General features: G+C 41.5%; 1 protein-coding gene across 1 annotated transcript in view; it reads right to left on the bottom strand.

Annotated features, from left to right (window-relative positions):
• Positions 1 to 11,405, bottom strand: part of ME1 (malic enzyme 1) — a 153,058-nt gene extending 141,653 nt beyond the window's left edge. The window contains exon 1 of the mRNA XM_015621539.3: positions 11,284 to 11,405. Coding sequence (XP_015477025.1) covers positions 11,284 to 11,388 — 105 coding nt within the window. The 5' untranslated portion in view covers positions 11,389 to 11,405. The remainder of the gene's footprint in view (positions 1 to 11,283) is intronic.
• Positions 11,406 to 12,034: the final 629 nt, after the last annotated feature.

Below are 12,034 nucleotides of genomic sequence, written 5' to 3'. Positions count from 1 at the left end.
TCCCTGTACTCCAAGAAGCACAAGAGCTCACAAATAGCCTGGCAGGAGCTCAGAGGCTCCAGTGTCACACAGACTGCTGACCTGGAACACTTTTCTCTTACAGCAAACACAACACCAGTTTGTTGGTGGCTACAAGACAGAGCCACACTGGTTATGTTTCCCCAGGTAAGATGCAAAGTAAGATGCTCTACTTCTTCTGAGCTTAGATAAAGTGCCCCTTTCAAGCAGCTGCTGAGGATGAGTGCTGCAAGTCCTCTGTACTGCAGTACACAGTAAGACCTCTTTTCTGATACCTCTTGACACACACTCACCCACATTTATCTCCACCTACAACAGATGCATTTAGTTCAACCAGTGCATTGTGCTAAACATAAGAATCTGCACGCTCTATAGGAATTAAAAAAATAATTCAGAATTAGCAAGCTATTTTTTTACCTGACTCTTGACTGACCAAAAAAACCAGGCAGATGCCAAATCCTCTATTACATGAAAAAGAGTAATGCTTTATCCAGATTTCATTTACAGAAAACTATGCAATTGGTAAGCCTCAACCTCAGAGAATCTGTCATGAACTCTTGTCTTAGCAAGAAGCAACAATACAAAAAGAGATAAACCACACTGATATTATTTATCTCTCAAGACTATAGTAAGTGCTAAATTTGCATCACTGAACTACAAAACACTCCTGGGATAGGGGCAACTTCAAACATATAGAGATGATGTCTTGGAATTGAAAGGACAACTGTCCCACATGAGGCCCACAGTAAAGAAAGGGAAGAATTTCGGAGAAGCCTTTGGAATTAACATGTCAAGCAGACACCTCAAACATATGATCTCAGGAAGACTGAAAAGACTGGACAGATATAAGAACAAAACTTCTGCAAGATCCCGCTCCTGCAGAAGGTCCAAGAGCCTGAATCCCCTGAAAATAAGGCTTTTCATTCTTCCCTAGTCCTTTCTCCGAGGACATGGCTTTTAAAACTGGCTAATGCCTGGGCAAAACAAAAGCTACATAAACCTAAGGATCTTAGATAATTACTCCAATAACTGCTACAGCACAAAATCAAGACTTTAAAATGAATTTTCACATTTTTTTTCCATTTTCCTGTAAATAACAGCAGCTAAATTTACTTTTCAATAATAGAGATTCAAGTCAAAACAAACCAACATTAAGTGCTTTGGCAAACTCAGTCATTCACTTTACTTGGACAGTACTATGCCCTTCTAGTCTGACTTTTATCTGTAACTACTGAACACCTTTTTACTATTTAGGTAAAGAGGCTTTACTGTTTCTTTCGTAAACACATCCCACACACATAAATCTGCTTTGTAAAGTCAGGTATCTGGAGGATGAAATCCACTAAGTCAGCTAGACACCAGTATTGTAAATGTTACAGCATGCTTCATAATCACCACTATGCACTCCCTTCCAGGACAGATTTAAGGCAAAGATTTTTTTATTTTTTTTCTTGGTCATTAAAAAGCCACAATTATTTTTGCCTTTGTGGAAAAAAGTAATTATGTATTTTAAAATAATTCTTGTCCTTCTCACGCAGAGCAGTACTATCTAAACTCCATGCCAAAAGAAAACTTAAAAGGGTATCACTCACAAGGGACAAGAGGAAAAAAACTCAACTGTGATATCCAATCTGAATTGGATACCAAAATGATTTCATACCTCATAGCAACTACTCTGTTCCAAAGATAAACACAATCCATTAATAAGACAGACTAATCTAAAATACTAACAGAAGACTTAAGACTGCATCTATTTAAGCAGTCACACTGGACCAAAGGTGTTTTCAATTTTTCAAATCACTTCTATTGGTAAGAGGGAAGAACAAGCAGAATAGTGATTTAGTTTTAATACTAGAGTTTGTTTTTTGAGGGGAAAAAAAATTTCTAAGCCATAGATAACAGCTGCTACTCAAACTATCAAGTAAAAACCTAAGCATATACATGCAATGATAAAACTCATGGTTGCTCATTTATATCTTAAGATATATTATCTTATTTATACCTCATTTATATCTTAGGACTGAGCTTTCTGAGCTCCCACATCAGACAACTACTTGACAACATCTTGACATATTTCCACATCTTTGGCTGAAAGTCAGAAGTATTCAAATCATAATAAGAGTTGGGTTTTTTTCTTTCAGTTCTATGTTATGTGCTTTTGATGTATATAAAAAGTGTTTATTCTGCACTTCCTCTGCTCCCTCTATTTTGTAAACAAATTCAGGTCATGCTCAGATTATTGTGTTTCACACAGGAATAGTCACTAACAGCATTCAAGTAAATTACAAACACTGATTTCAACAGAAAGTACACAGTGCCCTGCAAGGAATGCCTCCAGGGTGCCCCATGACCTCCTTCTTCTAAGGCAGGATTTTTGCTTCCGGAATTATGCAACAAATTACATTAGCAAAGCTTAAGACCAAAACATGCTTCCTTATGCATGCAACGCAGAGGTTACTTTTCATTAACTCCTAAAATAAACTATACCAAGGAATATGAAGAAATAATTCTCAGACAAAATTAGAGACCTCTTTTTAAGAGAAATAAATTACTATTATATATAAACTATTATAGTCATCTTAATTAAACATAAAATGAGATACTATAATATTAATCACTTTAAACAAATTAGTCGGACTAACCAGAACCACTTACCTTGCAAACTATTAATATTTCAACATTTCTTTCTACACTGGCCGCTAGGAAACAAGCTTTAGAAATATGTGGTGGTTAAAGGAGCTCAAACTCTCCAAATGACAATGGGTTGGCTTCTGGGGTATTTTTAAGGATTAATGCTCCAGGATTAATGCATGATTCACATCGTGGCAGTTTTGCAGCAGCTTCCTCTTTTGAACCCGTCTACCATTCATTTACTCTCAGCTTACACTACTAAAAGCTGGTATTAGGATCAGATACTTCTATCTTTCCCTAATACCGCCTACACAAATTTATCATCCTCATAGAAGCCATGAGCTTATTTGTGAGTGTGGTCCAACTCTTAGGTTTCCTGTGGCTGAGAGATCCTGTCCATTCCAGCTCCTGGAGCTAACTTTAATGTGTGTCACACTGACAGTCCTTTGAGGCAACCTTAAAATTCCTACTATCATGCCACACATCACAAAATCAAGAAAATTAGTCATAATGATAAGCCAAAACATAATTACACAGCAATTTTCTTATTTCTCTGGAAGCATATAATTTCATTCTAGGAAAAAAAAAAGAAGTATTTCTAAAATAGAAATTCATGGACATTCAGTATCAATTTGCCTGACAGCAATCATTTACTTCTCAATTAAAGGTACAAATTTGCTTCTGAGGGGAGAAAGGGTAAGGTACCGAAAAGAGTTACTGACATAGCAGCTCAATCTATGCAAGCTGCACAGGGTGAATAGTAATATAAATTATTCAATTTATTTTGGCAATTTCTTAAAATACCTATTAGGCAGCCTCCCCCACCTTCCTTGACTTAGTTCATCACTTATTTTATTTTTTTGAAGATGAACAGACATACAAGACAATCCACAGAGAACTTGCACAGGTACAATTCAGAACAAGAAGTCACTTCACAGATTTTGAGAATAGGACACCAACAATAAATAACACTTCTTAATGTATCGGTTGGGTAAGGTAGATTTCTCATGACTGCAAGTCCTTCTAGAAAGCAGTGCTGGTGACTGTGTAATGATACTCTTCTCTGTGAATGGTACAGCACAACATCCTAATGTCAAGCCAAATTCATCCTCTGCCTCTGAATAAAAACCATCAGCATCTTAATTTAAATATTTGAATTCCTAAATCAAGTAAAACACTTGGAAGCACCAAAGCCTTTCCCCAGTCCCTTGCAAGTTAATGCATAGCCTTGCTACTTCTACCTGTCCATAGGGAAGTTTGTTCCAAGTCCCACCACCTATCCTAGTTTGTAGGTACATGGTTGCCATGTCATGTTTGTCTGCAGTTTCCTGTAAAAAATTTTGGCCACCATATATTGCAAACTGGTAATCTTACCCACATTCTATTGCCTTTTTCCTGTCTATACCAGATTTAGCTCCTTGGTGTTACATTAAACCAGACAATAGACATAATTTCTGTTTAACTATTTCCAGTCATGGGCCAGGCCTGGTCTGGGCACAAAGTACAGAGAAAGTATCTCCATGAATGACAAGAACATTCTAACAAAGCTTAACTAATGGCCTACTACCAACAAGCTTTATTATTGTACAACCAACCTCATTAGATGGGCACATAGACCAATAAGATTATTTCTGTTCTTTTCTGCCCTTTCTAGCCATTTCAGCTTTCTAGTCTTAGAGCCACAGAGCACAAAGGCAACCTCCACATATTTGCTCCAACCAGGGGACACCTTAGAAGAGGTCTTCAGATTTGCAGGGAGGACAAACCACTTGTGACTGAGGCTGAAATCCCAGGATCACGTCCTCCACAAAATGATGTCTTTGTACCTTCTTCAAAACAACTGTTTCACTAAAAATTCTCAACTATAAATTGGAAAAAACTTAATGAAGGACCTAACTGAAGGGTATTAATACTCTCTTTCAGACCTCCAGAGCCTGGAGCAAGGAGACATTTGGCATGAAACTCTGCATCAACCCCTGCAGGCACGGGCAACAGCAGCCAGAAGCAAGTCATGAACAAAATACACAGCCCACCTGAGCAGGCAAGTAAGGAAAGCATGACAAAGCAGAGATGGCCAGTTTTAACCTCTGGTCATGAGTTATTAAGAAACATTGCTGTCACACACAGCTCTCTTCCTCCTCTACCTCCACAGGGCAAGCAGGGCTGGGGCAGAGAATCTTGTGACTCCGACGGCCGCAACTTCTACTTTTCTCAGCAAGCTGGATACAAGACACTGGTTCAGCAAAATTGGATACTTAAAGTGCTGAATGCAAAGTAAGAACTTCTGCACTCCAAGATACTCTCTGAAGTTTATTTTACCTAGACAGAAGTAAAATTTCTCTGTGAACTCTACTCCTATTTATTGTCAGCATCCATAATTAAGATTAAAAAAACAACACTCAAGTACCCTGGCCAGCATCTCTATAAATCCTACTGTTGAAAGGCACATTTAACCCAATTTAAATACAGAAATCCTGCTCACAAGGTGCTCTGTGCCAGGATTAATGCTTCTATTCAAGTATCATTTATAAGCAATGGCGATAGGATTCCTCAGTCAAACGTAAAAAGGTCAATTTTGTATTCAACTACTGAAGTTCACAAGAAAATTGCACAACTGAAAATTGCATTTTTAATGCCTGAAGCAGCTTTGCAGCAAAACAAATCTAGGTTTCAGCTTCCTGTGACAAGTTATATCACTGTTCATCTGATATTACTGCTATTTAGCTCACTGCATAACTTCTTCTCCTTCATTTTATTTGCTTTTAATTCAAGTCACAGAACTTTGTTCCCAACTTGCTGTCTCAGCACTCTGTTTCATAACTGCAAGCAAAGAACTGGAGGCCAACAGAAAAAAAAGAGTAACACTAACCACAGCAACTTACCTACTAGGTCAGGAGCAAAGTATTGGCAGCAATGAACACTGAATAGAAAAAAATTAACACATTAAATAGAAGACAATGATAAAATAATCTGATTTAAACTCTTTGTGCTTTTTCCAAGACTTTTTCCTCATTAATAGTATGCAGGACAACCTGCCTCAAAATAAGAAAGCTGGAAAAAAAACACAGAATTGATTTTTAAAGCCCCTCCACACATTCTGAAAATAAAAGCAGTCATACAAAAGACATCCTGCATGACTACTCCCCTCTCACACCTCAACAAGGTGTTCACGGGAAGAGAGAATAATGCCATGCCAGTGTGACATCCTCCTCACCCAGCCCTGTGGTACCCACCAGTGAGCCACTGTTGAGCTCACACCCTTGCCCAAAACCCAAGCAAACGAGGTGGCTGCAATTCTGCCAGTCTGCAACTTACAATCCTGATGGTTAAAGAGCAACCTGTTCCTGCATGAGCCAACCTCACACTTGAAGAATGCCCTGGTTCAGGTTGCCATTCCACAGAACAGCTACTAGTGTCAAAGATCCCAGTAAGAGATTAAAAATGTAATGCTTGTCAAACACATGGGTAGAACTGATAGAATTTCACTCTAAGATGCTTCAAATATGAAATTAATTCACTTTTTGTGTGAGATAGCACAACGTAGTACCACATACTCTTGTCAAACACCTGAAAAATCATGTGGTTATCCCTATCAAGATCAGAATTGCTCTGCTATGTGATCTGGCAGGAGTAAGAACCAAGAACTATTACTGCTAAAAACTTCAAAGTTTTAAAGGGCAAAAAGTTAAAGCAAGTAGAAGACAGTAAGAGTGATCAGCAACTATACTAAAAAGAATTACTCTTAAATTCCAGATTATACCTTTACTTTCACGTGAAGCTGAAAATCTTCTAAATTCTTCTAATCTTTCTAAAAAACACTCTCATACCTCCTACCACTTAAAATTAAATAATACCTTGCAACATGAAGTAACTTCCAGAAAATCCATCTTTCAAATTAATTATGAATTATACATAATTCTAATATGCAATTTAAAGACGTGTTTTCTTCCTCCATCCCAAACATCACCAGCTCTCTTCCAAAATAGTTGTCTACAGATAAAGGCAACATCCACTGAGCATTAGCCACTCCAGAAGACCTACCCAAAGCACACAAAAGTTTAAGATGTGAAAATATGATCATTATCAATAGAAGGAAAAACAGTATTTGCTTGGTATCTGATAAAGCAATATATTTATTTAAAGGAAGTTCTTAAATGCTTCTATTTTACCCATCAGACAATCTCCCTGGAATACTTCTGACTTTTTTACTGAGGCTTGGGTTTTCTGATACATGTTACAGGGTTGCCCACTAATGTCGAAGTCATAAAACCGTTTTTATATGTCGCCCAATCCAATCACAGGTTTATACTTCCTCAAAATCAATTTTCTTTTAGAAAGGCAAGTAGCTGTGTACAGAACAAAATCTATCTGCATTTCACAAGCATTCTCATCTCACTGTCTGAATTGTGAAGCAAAATGGGAAATCCATGAGTCTCTATAGGAAGTTTACAATTGATTTTCAGTAAATCAGTACACCTAGGATGTGTAAACTGATAGGACAGACACATGTTCTTATCTAAATTACCCACTAATCACCTGCTCATTCCCTCAGCCTGAATTGGTTATTCAGCAGAGGTACAATCAGTCTTCTGCCTCTTCTGAGGGATCCAGTTGAGCCACTGTTAGAAATTAAGACACTGGGATAAATGGACCTTTGCTCTGTTCCAGTATGGTCCTTCTATACTAAATCCCATATTAAGTCAATGCACTGACAACTCCAGCCAACAGCTAATGTCACTTTGTGAGAACCTGCTAAGGTCCAGGGGCATCACATCTGGGAGATGCAAGGATAAAACACCAATGCAATTGCAGGTGGGATGGACACTGAGTGCTCTCAGATATTCAGCAGCCCTATCAGACAGTTTGTTCTGAAATTCTACAGCACTTTAGAGCAACTTGAATGAAGAGAAAGAAAAAAAAAAAAAAGGACCAACAGTTTACAAGAATATTGTACTCAGCAATGACAACAGCAGTCACTCAGTAGAAGAGTTAAAATTAGGCATCTAGGGAGGAGAAATAGCCCTCCAGCACTTAGATTTAATAGAGTCACTTATTTACTGCTCACTGAATTGCTCTGCAAGAACACAAAAGCAGCCTGGAAACAAAACATTTCTCCAATGGCGAAGTTTCTCAATCTGGGAAGAGTTTACACTTGGCAGCTAATACAAGCTATTGGGAAAGTTTTGTATTGAAATGTGTGTTTGTCTATCTTCACACTAAGATTCTGAAAATAAGCAGCTTATGGGAAAACGTCACTTGCTTAAATATTTAAAGGTAAAAAATAAAGATCAAACTGTAATCAAACTGTCTGTGTGCTTTAAAATTGTAAACTTGTTCACTGAATAAAGCATAAATGAGATTTACAGTAGGGAGAAAGCAAATTACTTCCACTCTTCTGTAGCTCATCAGCTTAAAAAGCATACAACTCCCAGCCAAATCTATTTCAGTGAAAAGAAGTGAAACTGTGTTTGTTTTCCCTGTAATTGCTATTTACAATGTGTTTGGCTGCCTGAGGGTAAAAGACAGACAATTACCAGAAAGATTCTAAATACACCTTTAAACCCTAACAGCCTAAAATTTCAGACAACAAACTGAATTACAATCATTGTCCATAACTTGGACACACATCCTCAAGTAATTAAATTCAGTCTGTTACAATTCACTGTTTGTCATGATTTTTGATGTATCACTGCTGCAGAGACGGCACAAACCACTCAGGGACCCAAAACGATTTACCAGGGGTGGGGAGAGAACAGAGGGGAAATAAATCACCAAACCACCATTTTTATTGAACTTTTCCCCACTGAAGGTTGGACATATTTGTGAATTACTAGCATAGTCAACCATAAAGGATTTTAAAATTACATTTAAATTATTTTTAAATTGCCTAAGGAGTCAATTTTGCCATCCAAGTAAAAGTAGAGGCCAAGCAGAAAAGAAGAAATTTGGGTGTTTACCCTGGCATTCACACACCCTTTTCTCTCAATAGCCAAGAAGGTTAAGTATAAAAAACAAATATGCAGAAATACAGTTTTGTTGTTGAAGGAGTGGGGCACTTAAATGGAGCACCTATATGGAGATACAGTTTTGGGGCTGGGCTTTCTGGTTTGGTTGGGGTTTTTCCCTTCTAAATCTAGCACGTATTTCTTCTTACATCTGCTTTTAAAGATGTTCAAGTGTAAATGGTTCCATGTAAAATTTTCAACTTTTACATGGAGAAAAGGGGTCTGAGAAAAGGGGTGATTACCTGAGGATACGGGCCCCAGGCTTCACATACTGAAGCAAAATTCAGTTTTACCTGCTTGCCAGGGTATCTGTCTTAAGAGACCCTGAAAACATAATTTGCCTTCTTTTTCTACAAGTCACTTCTAGATACCACTATTTAGTACTTACAGTCTACTCTTGCCACATACATGCAAATAGGCATCCTAAAACTGGCACCACATCCAAAAGAAAGTGCTGATCCTGAGAAATTGCAACTCCTTGGCAGGGCCAAGATAGCAGAAAGTTCTAGCACCTTGCAGGACTACAAGAAATCTCTGTACTTTAGAATCATTAAAGGACATGTTTTATCTACTTTAAATTGAATTCTCAGCAATCTGATGCTTGTTTAACAGCCCTGACAATAGAAAGCGAACTGGGAGTAGCAGCTTCCACATGTGGAGGCAAGCCACAAGCTATCAAACTGGCAACCATGTGGACACAGTCCTCAACATATTTGAATTTAATGCAACTATACAGAATCAAATATATACATATTATGGTGTGGGTGTATATACATTTATTAGGGTGTAGTACATCTACACCCACAAAAGCATCACCTGTCTCAGTCAGAAAATAGGATTACCTACCCTTTACCAGACCAGGACCAGACTACTCTCACAGGTACAAAGACCAGATTTTTTGACTGAGCATTTCTAACATCACATTCTGTTCACTGGGTGGATGTGGCTGATAGTGAATCTTTTCCTGCTTCCCTGCTTTATGGTACACATGTGCTATACCACAGCTGAGAGTATGAAAGAATAAAGCCAGGAAGACCATGGTGCTAACCCACCACAGTTGTCAGTCTGATCTTCACACAGGCCATTCTCTTAAGAGCTGGACTTGATAATCCTTCTGGGTCTCTTTCAACGCAGAATATTCTGTAACTCTTCTCTCCTGTAATTTAAAATCAAGCAAAACTCTTCCTCTTTAGCACCTCATCTGTGACGACCCATCCTTACCGGTAAACTGTTCAGAGGCAAGATGTATGGTGAGGGGAAAACCATTGCAATGAGCCTGCCTCTGACTGCCCTTCAGTCAATGCATTTTAGAACAGGCCTCTTTTTATTTCTTTAAACAAGGTGAGTTTTCTGTTGGGTTGGCCTTCCTGGTTATGCTGAATCAGACTTTTTCCATGAATATTACAGCTGCTTAAATGCAAAACCAAGCAAAACAGCCTCTCCTTGGTTTCTCTTTGGGAGTTTTATATTTCGGTAAATTTTCCTTTAACCTGACCTCAGGAGACCTTCTCAGGCCTACACACAGACTTAAGACAGCCTCTAAAGAAACTCTGTAGTCAAGCACCAAGACTAATAAAAGCACTATTCATCTAACTTACACATGGAGCTTTTAGTGATGAGTCAACCTGTCCAGTAAAATTAGAGACAAATGTTTTTTCAATTCATCCAACTCAGCAATAAGCAAAATGACTGTATGTGCATTCTAATGCAGATGTACAAGTCAGAGCACCATTCCAATTAATGTGCAAGGTGAAATTTGGAGGTAAGGCTTCATGTGCTAGGGATGGTTTATTATCTAACTTCAACAATTTTTAATTTTGGCAGCAAATTCAGGTCTTGTCATGCCAACTTAATTATTTTACTATTTGAACTTTGCATCTTTACCAAGGCAGTTGCGCAAACATTTCTCTGCCCAGCTTTAAGTTTTCCAGATTAGTTTTACACGTTTAGGAAGTTTGACCAAGCTGAATTGCCATTCTTAAGCAAACTGGAAACGTGTCATAAAGGTTTTGCTGCGCTATGGCATCTCTTAGAAAAGCTGACTGCATTCGCTGATGCAGAGCGGGGAGGAAACTGCAGTTGCATTTTAGAGCTCCAAGAGGAATAGCGGTGATAAACACATTTTCCAGCTTGACAGTGAAGAAAACGCAGGACACCACCAACAGCCACTTTTGCCCGCAGGAAACGAGGAGGGGCATCCGTGGAAAAGAGGATTGGAAAAGGAGGAGGGTACCGGGCAAACAGAAGCACGACAGCAGGAACTCGCACCAGAGCGGCGTAACTTTCAGCAGCATCCTCCTCCCCGTGCTGCAGCTCCTCTCCCCTGGGGGTTTGCCGGGGGATGGCCCCGCGGCCCGGGCCCGGCGGCGGGCAGCTCGCTGGCCGCCCCCCGAAGGAAGAGGAAGCGGCGCCGGGCCCGCAGGAAGTGCGGCTGCCCCACGCCCGCCGCCCCCGGCCCGGCGGCCGCTGCGCCGTGACAGGTGGTGGTGGCGGCGGCGAGAGGCGGCCCGGCGGCCCGGGCTCCGCAGGCAGCACCCGGCAGGACCGTCCGTCACCCGCGGGGGCCGCGGCGAGGGCTCGGGCAACCGCCCTCCTCGCCCGGAGGTGCACCTGCCCTGCCCGCCCCTACCTTGTTGAGGTGGGGGTCGCGGAGCACCTCGTAGCCCCTCTTCATGGTGAGCTGCAGGGGCCGGGCGGCGTCCCGCCTCTTCCCGTCTCCCTTCCCTGCTTGCATCGTGCGGCGCCGCGGGGCTGACTGCCGTCAGGTCGCTGCGGGAGCGGAGGCAAAGTGGCGGTGGCTCCTCCTGCCGAGGTGACCGCCCGGCGGGGTGGGATGATCCTACCGGGAGAGAGGGAGGGGGCAGAGCCGCGGCGAGGCGCCGCCGCCACGGGAGGGGGTCACCGGGGCGCCGCTGAGTCACCGGCGGCTGGGCGCACACCCGGGCGGCCGCCCAGGTGCGAGGGGCAGCGGGGGTGCGGACCCGCAGCCCTGCCCTGCCCGAGGGCGCAGGCTGCGCCGCCTTCCAGCGCAGCGGAGAGGCCGCCAGGAGAAGCGAGCAGGCCGGGGATCACCTGCCGCGGGGTCGCAGACGCCGCTCTGACTCGTCACGCTGCGCTCGGCACAGCGGCTGCCGAGCCCGGAGCCCAACGGCCGAGACCCCGCGGCCCAGCTGAGCACACACGCAGGAGCCGGGCCTCTGCGCTTGAGTCACGTTCAAGTTTCACTTTCCTTCTGCTATTTAAATGGCCGTGTAATCCAATCTTTCCCGAAGGGGACGGATTGCATAGCTTCGCACAGTCAGGAGCGTATGGTTGATGTAATTAGCTGTAGATTGGCTTCAGCTCTGGTGGTTGGGGTTATGCCTGGTCAGGATGGAGAG

The sequence above is a fragment of the Parus major genome, chromosome 3 (assembly GCF_001522545.3).
Source record: "Parus major isolate Abel chromosome 3, Parus_major1.1, whole genome shotgun sequence".
NCBI lineage: Eukaryota > Metazoa > Chordata > Aves > Passeriformes > Paridae > Parus > Parus major.
The sequence above is the reverse complement of the archived record's forward strand: the minus strand, read 5'-3'. Positions and strand labels throughout refer to the sequence as shown.